Source organism: Eubalaena glacialis, chromosome 10 (assembly GCF_028564815.1).
Source record: "Eubalaena glacialis isolate mEubGla1 chromosome 10, mEubGla1.1.hap2.+ XY, whole genome shotgun sequence".
Taxonomy (NCBI): Eukaryota; Metazoa; Chordata; class Mammalia; order Artiodactyla; family Balaenidae; genus Eubalaena; species Eubalaena glacialis.
This window is the reverse complement of record NC_083725.1, coordinates 68,339,553-68,355,971: the sequence shown is the minus strand read 5'-3', so window position 1 is coordinate 68,355,971 and position 16,419 is coordinate 68,339,553. Positions and strand designations below refer to the sequence as shown.

General features: G+C 49.0%; 1 protein-coding gene across 2 annotated transcripts in view; it reads right to left on the bottom strand.

Annotated features, from left to right (window-relative positions):
* The window catches only part of CHRDL2 (chordin like 2), a 31,111-nt gene extending 20,274 nt beyond the window's left edge, over positions 1–10,837 (bottom strand). For both annotated transcript variants that reach the window (XM_061202867.1, XM_061202868.1), the window contains exons 1-2: positions 10,756–10,837; positions 406–518 (exon numbers count right to left, since the gene is read on the bottom strand). In XM_061202867.1, coding sequence (XP_061058850.1) covers positions 406–518; positions 10,756–10,837 — 195 coding nt within the window. The remainder of the gene's footprint in view (positions 1–405; positions 519–10,755) is intronic.
* Between the last annotated feature and the right edge of the window lie 5,582 nt (positions 10,838–16,419).

Sequence of the window (16,419 nt, the reverse complement as noted above, 5' to 3'; positions counted from 1 at the left end):
AAGAGAGGTGGTTGGAGGAGATAGCCCGAGGAAAGGAAGGATTAGGAGGTCAGGTCAGGAAGGCTGTCTTCTGCTGCATGGGCACAGGGAGGCTGGCACCAGCAGGAAAGAAGGCTGGATGAGAGATGGGAGGCCTGGGTCCTCATCCCAGCCCAGCTGCCGACCCACTGTGTGATTTATCTCTGGGAGGCGTGCACAGTAGGCATCTATGCCTATGTATTAGATACCCAGTAGTGAAGTGGTGTGGCCCCAAGTCCCTCAGTTGCTGCTGACAGAGCACAATTCTAGGGGGCCCAGTTCCAGAGTGCCCCTGACCCTCAGAGTCAGGCTGTCCTCCCTCCCTCCGGGGTGCCTTCATTGGAGGTCTCCCAGACATACCTGTCACAGGTGGCCAGAGGAACCTACCTCGGAGCAAGTACAGCGCAGGCAGTACATCAGGCCCTGGGGCTCCAGGTAGGGGTGCCAGCTCTCACCAGGGGAATACCTCTTCCCGTGGAAAAGGCAGAACATGTCTGGGCCTGGCAAACCAACCAGTGTTTTATCAGTCCCAGGAGGCTCCAGCCTGAAGTCCCTGCCTCATCCCTCCTTCTTTCTGGCTCTAGGAAGGATGTCATCTGGACCACTCAAGTGAAAGAGAATCCACGAGACGTGCTCTCCTAGTCAGAGGGCCAGAATGTCTGAGTTTGAATATCAGCTTGACCACACACTTGCTGTGTGACTTTGGGCATGTCACTGTCCCTCTCTGAACCTTAACACTTCTCTCACAGCGTGGTTAGGGGATTAAGCAGTGAACATGCTTTACAGATTTAAATTGTGGTGTAAATGTTAGTTATTTTAATTAGATGAATAATCTGAGGCCCAGAGAGGCCAAACTACACCTCGAAAAACACACAGTAAGTCAGTCATCAAGCAGGGATGACAGCCAAAGTCTTCTGACTCACAATGCAGTGCTCCTTCTGCCCTCATAATCACACTTGCTTCCTTTTCCTTTGTCCCATTTTGCTTATTTATTTACTACATCTCTGCACCCTCCCCTCCCTTGCCCTCTGCTGCTCCCCTGCCTACACACGCACGCGCACACACACACACACACGCACACACACACACACACCCCTTCTCTGGGCCATGTGACCTATCTTTCAAAAAAAGCCACTGACAGCAGCTTTCTTGCTTTCATACTCTACTGTGTCCCTATATCTCATTGAGCTCTGATGGAAAGTGCTTGAATTGGGAAAACAAAGTGCTGCCTAGTGATAGGTTGTTAGAAAACTGACTTTTAAATATCCTTAAAAATAGTCATTGGTACTGTGCACATCACTTGATTACTTTTGTAATCTGCGTATCAGTCGTCAACATGTAGATGAATGCTTCTAAGAATGACTAAAATAGTTTATTTCCTTATGTGGGTTAGATATCTCTCCTGCAATCCTGCTTTCCTGAGACCTCCACCCCTTCTCTCCTCCCACAGCCCGTCAATTGCCCAGTCTTTCGAGCTCTGTCTAGAACAATCATGTCCTCACCTCTCACCAGCTCAGCACCTAGCCCCAGGGCTCCAGCTCAGGCGTTGAGGCCCCCTTGCTGTGTTCCTCTGCCTCTGCCCCTATCCCTGCCAACCCTCCTCCATACAGGTACCTGATGATTTTTACAACCCAGAAGGGATGCTGTCATTCCTACAAAAACCCCTCCATTATCCAAAGAATAATCTAAGCTCTTTCAGGGGGAAACTGGGAGGCCCAGCACAAGCTAAGTATCCATAAAGACGTGTTGAATTAAATGAGATTGAAATTTGGAGAAAGGAACCAACAATTGTTGATGATAGTCTATTTACGTAAATTACTTAATTATCTTATTAACATCAATGTTTTGAGAATTAAATTGAATAATGCTTGGAAAGTGCTTACTTAGCCCCGTTCCTGACACTTAGCTGAATGCTATTATTATGATAATTATGGTAACAATGACCCTGCAAGATGGACATTGTCATCTGTTCAAGATTCAAGAGGATAAGGTCAGTTTTGCAGGGTCATTGGGATCGTTACCATGATTATAAGGAAACTAGATGAGAAAACGGAGGATCACAAAGACTGAGTGACTTGCCTGAGGCCACCCACCTGTTGATTTGAACCCAGGACCCCAGGTTCCCAAGCGGAGATCCCTTTAGTTCACCTCACCTGCCATGGCTTTGTGCTCAAACTCAGGGCCTAGAGGTTTATTCTCTCGGTCCCACAGGCCTTTGTGAGAAGCTGAGAGCAGCCTCCCCGGCTCCCTGCACTGCTTCTGCTCTGCCTCTTGGGCCTCCCCAAAGCAAGGATTGGAGGCCGCGGCCGTGATGCCCTCAGAGTCTGCGCTTCAGTGGCCACTGGGGCGGCCAAGGCTTGGTTTGCTCCCCACCCACTCTCCAGCCCCGCATAGTAGAGGGGGGATCAGACAGCAGATCCCGTTCCCAGCAAGGCCCCGGCTGGCCCGTATCAAATGAGCTGTGTTTATCTCTCAGCCGCTGCTGGCAGAGAGGGCAGGACACAGACCCAGCTGGGGTGCTCGGCAGAGCCAGCCCAATGCTCCGAGGATTGAATAATGTCTTTCTTCCTCAGTCCCTCCCCCACCAGAGAAGGGAGCGATTGCAACACCGCTGCGGCCTTACGTCTTAGCCTTGCTGCTGAAGAAAACCTGTCCCACCTTCTCTGGGGCGGCCCTGTAGCCCGGCCCCTGTGCCAGTTGGCAACCCCTCCCCCTCTCCGCCGGCTCAGAGCATGAAGACAGAGAGAATGTCTCAGCCCATGCCCAGGCCAGGAGGTCCCTCCCCCCCCAACAGACGGACCTGGCAGCAGCTAAGAATGTGGAGGCCTGGCAAGCCGTCCCCCAACCCCAGGAGTCCCAGGCCCACCACGCCCTCCAAGGTGAGAAGCACTGCCCAGAGTTCCCTCTTCTTCTAGGGAGGTGAGTGCCCAAGGCCATGCCAAAACCAGGCAGGAGGAAGAACTGCCAAGACCTCAGGCTGCCTCCGTCCCCGCAGTCCTAGCACTCGCCCCATCCTTGCACGTGGCTGGTAGAAGGGGCTCTAGCTCCTTATGCCACGAAATCACTGTGTGATGTTGAGGAAGACTCTTCCTTTCCTTCTCTGAGCCTCAGTTTCCCATCTGCAAAATAAGGGGTGGGGGTGAACTTGGAACTTCACGGGTTTACTGTACAGATAGATAGTTTCTGAATCCATGATTTCAAAATTCTAAGATTCCAAGGTTCTAGGTTTCTAAGATTCTACATTTCATTAGAACACAAAGCTTCTAGAGTTGTAGGATGTTGTGCTTCTAAGATTCGATCATTTCAGGCTTCCATGATTTTGGATGTGTTGATGGTCCCATACACCTAGGCTCTCAGGGGCTCCAAGCGGGGCTAGGATGAGGCTCAGGCAGCCAGTGCAGCCGATCCTGATGACATGGAGAAGGAGGCAAAGTCTGTTTCTCATATCCCCTCCCTTCCCATCCACTCTCTGTTGGTCCTCTGTGCCCTTCCCACTCCAGCCCTGGCCTGAGGCCTGCCCTGCTTCTTCTCTCCACCCCGCCACCATATCTCATCCCACCCATCATCTCTTTCTCCAACTCAGGGGCCAACTGCGCCTTCTCTCAGGGGACTTTCGGAGTTAATGTGCCCCGCCAGTGATGTCTAACCCAGGAAAAAGACATTAGTGGAGGAAGTTTCTGTTTGAGCAGGACGATTGGCCCTGTCCCAGGCTTTAGAGAGACAAAGAAGAATTAAAGTGGGACAGGTCTCATACCCCTCAAAACCCCTCACCCAGTGTGTATGTAGTTCCCAAACTCTGGCTTCAGAATCCAATAGGCTGGGGTTCAAATTGGATCTGGCTTTTATCTGCAGCCTGCATTTAGACAAGCTATTTAAACATTCCAGGCCTCAGTTTCCATATCTGTTCAATGAGATTAGTAATAATCTTTGGGGGTTATTGCAGAATTAAATCAAATAATATGCCTAATGCCTGCCACATATTAGATGCTCAATTAAATGGTAGGTTAAAAACAAACAGACAGAAAGCAGACCTGGGTGCTGACCCCAAACTTCCCTAACAGTCCGTTTCTCATGGTATTCCTTCTACTCCCAGAATTCTATTAGGGCATGAACATCATGGTGCCTGCCATTAAGGTCAAATCTCCCAGGTCTCAACCTCACCAACCTTGCTTCCTGTGGTTCCCTGCACTCTCCTAGCCCCACTCACAAGCCAGACTCCCTCAACACCACCTCTGCCTACACAGATCTGGGCTGGGATACGGCCACGAAAGTGGTCAGAAAGGTTGGAGGAGAGAATGGGAGGGCAGGGATGAGAGGCCAGAGATCAGGCTGGAGAAAGAGGCAGAGGCTCACAAAGGGCCTTGAGACCCCCAAGGGCAAAGGAAAGCCACAGAAAGGCTTTAAACTGGGGTGTGCCCATGGTCAGGTTTGCATTTTAGAATCATCACTGCGTCTGCAGGAATGGAGAATGGTTTGGAGAGCAAGACTGGAGGCAGAGAGACCAGGGAGAGGCTGTTACAGTCATCTGTTTTGAGAGAATGCTGGCCTGGACCAAGGCAGGAGCAGTGCTGATTGGCAAAAGTACAGATTTGAGGAACACTAAGTAGGTACAGTAGGTAAGCTTTCAGACAGACTGGATGTGGGTGGAGAGGGTGAAAGAGCAGTCAAGGCTGGGATTGAGGTTTCAGGCCTGAATAAACAGGTGAATGTGGGGTTCTTAGCACAACAGGCAGTAAATGTTATTGTCATTCGTTTTGATGTATTATTATCATTAGTAATAGTAACATTAGTTCCTGCTATTCATTCACTGATTGAGCATTTTGTATATCAAGTCATACATGTCCATGGGCCTGGTACATAACTAAATAAGACACCCACCCCACCCTCAAGGAGCTTACAGCCTAATGAAGACAGATAGATAGGATACATACAGTTGACAAGTTCTAAAATAGTGGAAGCATGGGGGCTTGAGGGAAGGCTTCCCTTAGAAGGTGCCTGAGCTGGACCTTGAAGGAGTTAACAAGGTAGAGATGGGTTGACCTAATCTGAATTCAGGATAGCAACGTTTATCAGACTCTGGGATCTGTCACAATGTTATCACGTCACCCTAGCCTGTCACGAGCAGGCTCCCACCTGCTTTTCCAGCAGAACTCTCGTGGTGGCCCTTTTTTAAGCCTCACCTCCTCTTGCTAAATTTCTCACTCTCCCCATCCAGCCCCCACCCACACTCCTTCAGGCTTCTGTGCCTTTACACACGCTGTTTCTTCCACCTGGAATGTGATCCCCCATCTCCAACGTTTGACCAACTCCTCATTCTTCCAAAGCCTGTTTAGATGCCACCCCGTGAAGCCACCCAAACCTTCTGGGCCACTGGCCAGTCCTTCCTGTGGGGTCCCACAGAACTGAGTTCAGCCCTCTGTCACAATTTTCATCATACTAGATTAGAAATACTTATTGAATGGATTCCTCTTCCTTACTAAACTGTGAGTTTCTTGAGAGCAAGGACCAGATCTCATTCATTTTTGTATCTCCAGTGTTCCGTGCAGAGGCTACATAGAGTTGGCACTTGATAAATGAATGCATGATGAAAGAATGGAGTTGAGGGAGGTTCTGGAAGAGGAGGGGGTTGCTGGTCCTTAATCCTGGAAACCTCTTGCTTTAACAAAAAGGGAAATTCATGATGTGACAGGAGGGCCAAATCCCTTTAGGCACTTTGATCTTGCCACCTAACGGGAATTAGCCTTTGACCTCCCCTTTCCATCTCCCATCATCTGAACTCCCAAATTACCCACCAAACCAAACACCATGTACAAAAAGGCCAAGAGCCTGGGGAGGTATGCGGCTGAGCGATTCCATGATCTTCATGTGTAAGTCAAAATTCCCAAGCTGCCCCATCCAAGGTCAATGCACATTCTGCCTTGAAACCCTCATGCTACGATAAAGGTCTCTTATGGAGTAGTCAGGAGTGGGTAGTGTGGCTGGGAATTCTTCCAAAAAGAGACAGAAAAGACAAGAAGGAAACTTCTGGGCTGCAGGAGAGGCTGGATAAGACCACGAAAATGGCACCAGGTGGAGCTGGGGCTGGAACTGTGGCTGGCCTGTCCCCAGCCTGAGAGAACTCAGGAAGCCTTAGAGAGAGCCAGCCTGCGAGGGAATGTGAGAACGTTCACATCTTTTCCCTCACGCCCAATCAGCCATACTTTGTTTATGTATAGTTCCCTTTTCACACAAATAAACTTGCTCCCCTCTGAGACATAAGCTCTGCTGTGGGCACTGGCACTCGATGGGGGAGGCCTCCTAAGGGAATCAGAAGTACAAACCTCGGCTCCTCAGTGGCTGAGCTGTGCAGCCTAGGGAAAGGGCCCTCACTTCCCTGAAGCTGAATTCTTATCTGGCACATGGCAGATGTTCAGGAGCATAGAAGGACCTCAAAGGAGAGAGTCCTCAAACCAGGAAAGGCAGCTCTGTTGCCTGGGAAAGGTCAGGGGGCATAGAAGACCCTGTTTACATTCCATTCTGCCTTGGACATGTACATTTATAGATTTACAGAATCTTAGAAAGTTAGGGATTGAGAGATGATGTCCAATCCCCTATTTTACAGATGTGGACACTGAGTCCCAGAAAGGGACTGGGACTTGTCTAAGATCATTGATTTTTGCCCACATGAACTCCAATGCCAGTCTTCAGATCTGGGTAGGTGGGGGCTGATTATAGGAAAACCCATACCCTAAGGGACAGGATCAGAAGAAATGGCTTTAAATTGCAAACAAAAGGATTTAGCTGAGACACAAGGAAGAATCCTGACTGCCACAGAAGAGTGTGGAACAGCCTTCTCTGGGATGGGATCCTGCCCAGAGGCAGGGGGATGCCTGCAATGATCTCTGCATTGCACCTCCCAGCAGCACTGCTCCCATGCCAGTCCTCTTCTTTGGGAGTCCAAGGGATTCAAGGTCCCTCTCCCAGAGCCTGGCACCGTGGCCAGCGGCTGGGGGAACTTGAGAGGCCAGTCCTGGAACAGGTGCAACAGCTGGAGCAACTGCACAGCTGCTGCCCTGCTCGGCTCGGCAGCCTGCAAGCCAGTGAGTGAGACAGAGACCTCTATTGGTGGGAGAGGGGAGGTGCAGAACCTCCTAGACAGACCCAGAGAGGGGCCTGACTGGAGCCAGATGTCAGCCCTCTGTACTCACTGTGCCAGGCCCTCTAGGCACTTTCTCTCGGTGTCTGAGAATCAGTCTGTCTATCCACTCCTCCCTTGCAGGGCAGGAGTACCAGGCTGCAGACCCACACTCTTCCAACTCCCTTTTCCAAAGGTCAGAGCAGACTCAGAACCAAGGCAACAGCATCTTTGGGTCTTAGAGTCTTAGATTCATGGGATGTTAAAGCTGGAATGGTCCTCAATGATTATCTATTTGACTCCAACCATCTCACTTTACAGCTGGGGAAATCTCAGGGGCAGAGAAAGGCAACTTGCCCTGGGTCACAGTTGGAATTGGTGGCAGAGCCAGGGCTGGAGCCCTGACCTTCTGATTCCAAGTTTGCCCTCTGTACCATATCATACCATGGGAGCTCCCTTCCCGCCCCATCTCTGCCTATGGGGTCTGGGGTTTTGTCACCTGGGAACAAAAACTTTGATTCCCATAGTATATATAACCCTTGGAGATAGAATAGAGGAGCCGATGTTTTTACCTGATAACTGACTCTCTCCTGAAGTCAGGATTGGCTGGAGGGAGAGATGAGAAAGCAGAAGTGTGCTGGACACCTTAAAGGGGGGTGGGGAGGGCACAATTAGTAAGGAAAGAGCACAAAGAAGAGGAGCTGACATAGGAGAAAGAGCACTGGAGAGGGAGTCAAGGTACTAGGCAGGTTCTTGTTCCACAGACAGAAGGGAGGGATGGGTGCCCAAAGCGACTGACATCATGTACGCATGTGGCTCAGCCTGGGACTGGCAACAGTACTGGTCAGTGACCAGGTCAGGGACCCCACCCTGGCTAAGGGCTCTAGCTGGGAATGGAATAGGGGTTTGATCTATGGTAGTGTTTGAGGATTAGGCCTCAGCCTGTGGCTGGAGTTGAGATTCAGTTTGGGCTAGGATCAAGGCTCAGTCTGTGGCTGGAAATAGAGCCAAGGATAGAATGACCTTTGTTTGAATACCCTTGTGCTTTAAATAAGGAGCAAGCTGCCACGCATGTTCACAGGACCTAGGCATTCTGCAGGACTGGGCCACCTCAAGAGTCAGACACCACACGGGCTTGAGAATTTCCATCTGTTGGTACCACTTCTGAAAGCACCTAAGATGTCACCAGGAGATTTCTTACCTATAACAGGCCCGAGATCTTACTAACTAAACTTACTAAACTAAGATGAGGGTCTTCATAGGAGATCTTCACATAAGATCTGGGCAAATGACTATAGGATTGTTTCTAGATTCATAGGTTGTTAGCACTACACAGAATGAGGCTCAGAGAAGGAAAGTGATTTGTCCTAATTCACACAACCAGTAAGTGACAAATCGGGGACTAGGATCCAGGCCTCTGTTCTTTGCTTTAATAAATTTGCTGTGTGACTTTGGGCAAGTCACTCCCCCTTTCTGGGCTTCAGTTTAACTATAAGGATTGGTATATCGAGGGGTAGAAGATTTTCAAAGGTTCTTCTGGCTTTGACATCCCAGGATCTTACACCCCTCTGACTACCAGTCCACCTCACATTAACTCAACAGTTCTGCTCTGAGGTTTTTCCTGCATGTCGGGAACTAGGCTCCAGACTAGGGGAGATGGAATACTGGCAGCACCTAGTGAGAAACATGGCCCGAAGGCCAGTGGAGGCACAGAGGAGGGGAGATCAGAGTGTATCAGGTGGCAGGGAGAGTTTGCTGGAAGAGGTGTGACCTAAGCAAGGCTGTAGAGGGCTGACAAACTGTGGGAGGCAAGGAGGAGAGGTGTGGGTAGGACATGAGCAATCTGCAGAAAGATCTGATTCTAGGACATCTTTCTAAGACACATCCAGGGCAATGAAATTTGGAGAAAAGCCTTGGGGGTTAAGAGCCATGTGCCAAGTGGAAGGGAGGCAGGCATGGAGGGCATCCTGTGCTAAGTCTCTTTTAAGAAACAACAGGAAGGTACTAGGAGGAAACCTCCAGGGCTCCAGGAGGGGGAGGAGACATTGATTGAGTAGTAGGCATTGTGCTGGGCACTTAACACAGTCACCTCCTTTAATCCTCCCATGAAGTGTTGGGTTCCAGGTGAGTATGGGTCTTAGACAGATGCAGAAACTGAGGCTCAGAGAAGTTGTCACTTATGAAAAGTCACACAGCTACTAAGAGGCAGAGCCAGGACTTGAACCAACCCTGGGCTCTTTTCAGGACTTGTTACTAAGGACTTCTATGAGTCTCATGCTGGTGGCAGCCCAGAGACGACCAGACATGCAGCCTGCCCTCACGATCAGAGACAAGAATGAAACAAAATCCAGCACTGCTGGCTCCAGAAAGTCACAAAATCCAGCACTGCCGGCTCCAGAAAGTCACGTGCAAAAGAAGGCAGAGATGGGGGAGCTGAGCTGTGGAGAGGAAAGAGCTCTAGGCTGGGAAACTGGGGTTTCATCCTAGGCTCCGCCCTGTGTAACCTGGAGCAGACCACTGCCCTGGGCCTCGGTTTCTTTATTGGGTATGTCAGGGTTTGAACTAAGTTCCTTCCTTCTTTTTAAGAGAATCTTTGGTTTTGTTTTCCATCCTCACAGCGTTCCGAGAGATTGGCAGAAGATGGGGAGGAGGTCCACCAGCCTATTGTGGAAACAGTGAGGAAACTGAGGTTCAGAGAGATTATATAAACTGTTTGCGGTTACGCTGTGTCTAAGTGGAAAAGCATGAATTAGGGAACATGTTTTTCAAGAACCTACCATGGACCAGCTAGTTGCTGGTGCTGGTTGCTTTCCATGTTTTCTTGAATTTAATCCTCAGAACAGTCCTAGGATTTTTCACTCACATTTTATAGATTAGCAAACTGAGTCTCCGAGACATGCCCTCCATGCCTGCCTCCTACCAGCTGGTATTCAACAGATCTGGGATAGTGAAGACCCTGGTCTATCTCACAGTGCCCTGCTACCTCCCAGTGTCTCACAACTCCAAATCAGGGTTCCTTCCACATGCTGTGGGACACGGGGGAAGAAGGCATAGGATTTGGAACTGGAGAGTCCTGGCTTTGGATAGCTCACTACCTCTGTAAACTTGAGCGCGTTTCTTCTCTCAGCCTAAGTTTTCTCATCTGTAAAATGCAAATGATAATACCCACCTCATGGGAGTGTTGTGAGCATCAAAAGAGAAAAGTAATGGGAAAGTTATCCTAGTTAGCTCTTCTTTCTTTCCACTGGCTCTCTTTAAATGCAATAGCCTCTTCGCCTTCATCAGACCCTTGCAGCCAAACATACCAGACTCTCTACTAGGAATAAGCATACCACCTACCCCACAAAAAGCACAGTGCCCTGCCCTCTCTCTCACTGCTCTCAGTTCCCTCCTCCTCGGGTCTATGGCTGCAGCCCCCTTGGCTCTGAGTCTTGCCAAGTTCCCCCCAGTCTCCCAGACTCATGAGCCCATACTGGTTCGCAGAGAAGTCTCCACCCTCCCGGTACAGGTGCTCCCTGGATGGCTGTCAGAACAGTCTGGGGTCCCAAGTCCTGGCACTTTCCCGCGCATCCCAGGTCTCCCATCCCTCTTCTGCCATCCAGCACACCCACCCCGCTACTTACGGGCTCGTGCGTGGGAGTCCAAGGGGAACCAGAGCAGCGCGAGTCCCAGCAAGGAGGAGAGGACCCTTACCTCGGGAACCATCCTTCCTTCCCCAGGACCAGGCCCCCAGGCGCTGAGCCGGGAGGGGGAGTCGGGAGAAAATGAGATGAGGGAGTCACTGAGGCACAGGGCCACAAAGCAATGCACAGACCCAGGGAGGGCGGCTGCTACAGTGGAGATTCAGAGAAGCGTCGAGAAGAAGGTGGTGAGGACAAAAAGGGAGGTCCAAGGTGGGAATAAGAGGAAGGTGGAAAGAGAACGGAGGGAAAGAGATGGAGGGATAGAGGAAGGTATGCAAGAGGGGAAAACGATTAAAGCAAAGGAGAAGGTGAGAGGGAGGGGTGGAGAAGAAAGACAGGAGAGGACAGGGGTCCACCGAGTGCGCAGCGTTGGGCGAGGCGCGCGGGACCGGCGGGCTGTTCCGGGCGTGCGGGCTAGAAGCGGCCGGCGCCCTCTGCTCGCTGGGCTCGGGGTCGGGCCGCGGGGTCCTGGGGCCCGGCGGGGCGGCGGTACCGGCGGCGGCGACGGCGCGGCGGCCGCTGGGGGAGGCTGCGCGCGGGCCGGCTGTGCACGCCAAGGGCGCCAGGCGCCGCGCTCGGGCGCATTTGTACTTTGCCGCGGGAAGCAGGCAGCCCCGGCCTGGCGCTGGCCTAGCGCTGGCGCCTCCTCTGGGGCACCGCGGGCTCGGTGGATTGGCCACCCGAGAAACAGGCCCACTTTCCCCCCTCCTCTCTAGTGCCGGTCTCTGGGACAGACGCTCCAGGCGCGGCGCCGAGTGGAGGCGAGGGGGCTGGGGAGGGGGAAGGAGCCACCCGGGCCACGGGTTTTAACCCCTGACTCCCCGCGGCGCCCAGAGTGCAGGAGGACCGAACCCAGTTAGGCTTCAGGTGGGACGTGGGGGTGGGGAAAGATGAGATGTCGAGTCGGGGAGGGGAAGCGGGCTGAGGAACCGAGAGGCGCTCAGGTTCGGGAACTCGGCGGTGCGTGCACGGAACTCCGCCTCTGGATGAAATCAGGACACTTGCTATTCTTAATTCTCTTTGTGGACTTGGCCACTCCACCTGAGTCTGTTTCCCAGATCCCGATACTAAAATTGGGATCTTAGTATCTTCAGTATCTTTTGATATTTTAATGTCTTCCCACAATTATTTCGAACATGAAATGAGATAATGAACGTCAAAGCACTCAGATCTCGAAAGGAAGGGGTCCTAATTCCAGGAGCCTGGAATGCTTTTAGCAGTTACCCGCCCCCCTCCCCGAACCCACAGACACCATGCCCAAGCTGAAATCCAGCCCAGAGGGATCCTTGGCCCTTACTCTGGGAGTCTTCCTCTGCTTCCCCCTCCCAGTCCTGAAGCAGGACACAATCTCTCCTTTGCCTCTGCAGGTGAGGCCTGCACCTCTCTGAGAATTTGTCATACTCAGTCCTCTTGAGTAAGAGCTTTTTGTCAAAGTGTTGTCTTTCTTACCAGAAGGTGAGTTCTGGGAGGGCAAAGCCTAGAGCTCCCCACCCCAGCCCATGGTTGGTGCTCCATACCTCATGTTGAATGAGTGTATGAATTAACAGGACCTAAGAAGAGAACCACCAGCTCTGTCCAGAAAAGAAACACTCAAAATCTGAACTCAAAAGGGTAGGGCCCTTGTCCTGGCTCTCTCCCTAGCTTGGACATCTTGTGTAAGTTCATCCACCCCCAATTTGGACCTCAGCTTCCTGCCCAGCTTCTCTTGCAGAGCTGCTGGGAACTCCAGTGAATGTTGGAAGGGAGAAGACTGGGAGGAGTAAGAGATAAGATGGGATGTTGAATCACATCCCACGCTGGTAGGGAATCACATTTCCAGGTGGAAACACTTCCGACTGTGTCTGTAAAGATGACTTCCTGGGCTATGGCTGTGCTCCCCATCTACTGTGTGGCCAGTCCATGCTCTCCAAGAACAGAGAGCACTGGAGGAACCAGTGATCCCAGAAACAGAGCTTCCCCAGGGCTCTCCGAAATAGAGACAAACATGATCTGCCCCTGGGTGCCCTTCAGGCTTAACTTCTCCTTCTCCAACATGGCCAGCCACTTCCTCTCCCTTGAGTTTCCCTTTTTGCTTAGGCTTTCAGGGCACTCAGAGTTAAATTTAGTGTTTAATTGCGTCCTCCCTCCCCCCCCGCCCCCCTTTTTTGGGCCACTCTGCGCGAGGCTTGTGGGATCTTAGTTCCCTGACCAGAGATTGAACCCTCGCCCTTGGCAGTGAAAGTGCCGAGTTCTACCACTGGACCTCCAGGGAATTCCCATTTTAGTGTTTAATTGCAGAAATAACCTCATCCCAAGGACTTGGGACAGAGCTCTTTTCCTTTCTCCATCTTTGTTTAAAGTCTGCTATACACATATATTCATGTCTTAGGTAAAAGAGGTGGATTGAGATTGGCCTCCCCTACATCCTGTCCATTCTACTTCAGGAAAGGTCTCTACCATGAGACAAAAAATGTCTCAACACTCCTCTCCATCCTTATTGTCCTCAGAGGTCAGGCCATCTTCATCCCCTACTGGACTTTCTTAACAGCCTCTTAGCAAGTCTTCTGCCCCTAGCGTGGCCCCTCCAATCTATTTTCTTCACACCTGCCATAAGGATTATGTTGATCATTTCTACTGACAAATCTGATCACATCATTTTCCCACTTAAAACCCATTATTGGAAATAAAAAATATATAATATTAAGTGCAATGTGATATCCTGGATTGGATTCTGGGGCAGTAAAAGGACATTAGTGGGAAAACTGGTGAATAAAGTCCATACTTTAGTTTATAGTAATGTATCAACATTGGTTTCTTAGTCTTGACAAATGTGCCATGCCTATGTAAGATGATAACATTGGGGGAAACAGGGTGAAGGATCTATGGTTCTTAGATAAAAACTCTGTACTATCTTTGCAACTTTACTGTCAATCTAAAACCCTTCCAAAATAAAAAGTTTATTAAATATATAACAGGATAAAACATTATTGACTTCCTATCATTTATGGATTATAATCCAAAATCATTAGCATTGGATTCAAGACCACACATATTTTGGCTCCTACTCACCATTGCCACCTACCCTATACTTTCACCAGCCACTCACCTCCCAAACTGGCCGTGCATTTTCACACCTCCATAGCTTTGTATATGTTTTCCTTCTGCCTGGACTATCTTTCTCCTCCTTCATCTAGTGAATTTTGTTTTACTTTTCTAAAGTCAGCTCTGAGTCATTTCTCTCTCAGGCCTTCTCTGAGTCCCCCAGGCAAAGTGAATTTTTGGTAGCAATTTGTATTTTAACTGTTGAAGTGTAAATATTTGCATTTCTACCCTGCACTCTGAGGGCAGGGTTTGTTTGTTTGTTTTCATTTATATCTATATTTCCAACATTTAGCAAAGTCCCTGATACACAAAGATACTGGGTAAATAATTGCTTCATGAAGGAATGAAGACCTCAGTGATATTATTCTCTCATGGGAGAGCCTTCAGCACCTCTATTGCCCTCAGCTTTAATCAGTGATTGACATAAGAAACAAGCTCTTGAGGAAAGTTTCTGTGTCATCTGTAGAAATGCTGTTGAGGATGGTTGTCCATATATTATCTAATATCCTTTTAAAAAGGAGATTTGGTAAATTTTTCCAAAATCTAGTCAGGAAAAAAAATTACCCCTAGCAATTTGTTGCACCAAGTTTGTCTGGCACCTGCTTGCTTCTGCCTTAGGGAACTTGCTCCCAGCTTTCCTAGGTGGCCCATTGCACTGTTGGACAGCTCTGTTAGAAAGCTCTTTAACTGAAATCTGATTCTCTGAGATTCCCCTCATTGCTCTTAGCTCTGCCCTCAGGGCTGCACAGAACAAGCCAAGTCCTTTGGTCTTTTGAGAGCTCTACAGAGATGTGAGGCAGAGAACTCTTCTGTACTCTCATCTTTACCAGTTCTGGCCCCTGGACCCCTCATGCCACGTTAAATTTTCTCTCTCTTCAGATGTGCTGAGCTCTTTTCTCCCTACGCCTCTGCACAGTATGTTTTTTTCTAACACCTCCCTCTACCCACTCTTATCTGTCTGGCTTATTTTTCCAGGATCAAGGTAACCTCCTTCATTCATCCAATAGTTATTGAGAGCCAACCCTGTGCTGGGCACAGTGCTAGGTGCTAGGGACACAGTGGAGAACAAGACAGACACTGATCCTAATAGTCTAGGTTCTCGCTGAAGTCCCTCTAATGGCCTTCTCTCCTCCATGCTTCTGTATCTCCATTATAGCCCTTGTCGCACTGTATCATCAAAGGTTTTATGTCACCTCCTCTAAAGTGAGAACATTCACTCTTATTTGTCTAATATCCTCCCTAGCTTTCAGCACACAGTTTTGTACATAGTAGCTGCTAAATAAAGGTTTGTTGAACAGAATTCTTGTTCTTTCAAACAGTCCTTTTGTGACTTGTTATTTGTGGCCAACAGGCCTCCTCCTGGACTGCAGGCTGCTTGATTATGTAAAATTAATATAGCAATAAGGACCATAGAGTTCAGAGTCAAGGAAAGTTTTCTTAACTCAGTCAACTTAGTTCTGTAAGTAAGATTCTAAAAGCAGATTTACCATATAAGAATCAATATAAGAGGACTACATAATACATACTACAACAGTGGTATGCTGATAAACGTTTAACAACCAGTTCTCCAAGGGAAGAAAGCTCTGGTTTATAGCATTTGCCAATTTCCATGGTGTAAATATTCCCATCAGGGCCAATTTCAGGCTACTGATGGACATCATTGGATGCGGAGTTGAGATGCACAGTAGGACACCATTATGCAGTGCTTCCATCATATAGATACAATAAATGTAAATAGCGTCAAGAACATTGATAGTAAAATGTAGTAAAATAATTAGGAGGCAATAATTTGAATGTTTTAAATATAAATTATTTAACTGTAAATTTATATAAGTTACTGTTTAGTAACAATCGAGTTTAACCATCAGCTTGCAAAATTCCTGAAAATTTACCACTGGGCTCTCCCAAGCCCTTATAAGCCAACTTTAGTACATTGCCTTTATGTGATGCCCTGAAAAGGGTGAACAAATTGACTCTTGAAAGTTGTGTCCAATTTAGATACATTAAGAGGAGAGTCTTATTTATAGGAGCTGTTAAAGTTGATGTTATTTGTAAAGTGAACAGTCCCCACTCCACTTCTACTCTTCAGCCAGGTCAGAGTTATTCATCCATGTAAAAAATATTTATTTAAGACCTACTGTTATTTTAGAACATGTTCATTTGGATCTCCAAATACTGTGCATGTAGTTGGCCTAAATAAATGTTTGTAGAATGAATGTGAGGCTCACCCATATTTATTTGTATGGGTACTTATGTGGCCATGTGAATATTCCTAAGTCCTTTTTTTCCTCCGTCAGTGGGCCATCTCTTCCCAGGACAGCCTGCACACAGAGATTCTGATGGAGGAGGTATCAGGAAAGCAGGATGGGGGAACACATAGCCCTTAATTTCACAGAGCCCTCCTGAGGGAAATTGAGTAGGGACAAAGTGTCTTCAATGGAAGACATGGAGTGGGAGCATCCTTCATCCAGGTCCTAAGCTTTGCAACCGACCAGAGGCCTCCTCCACTGCTCGCGTTATCAC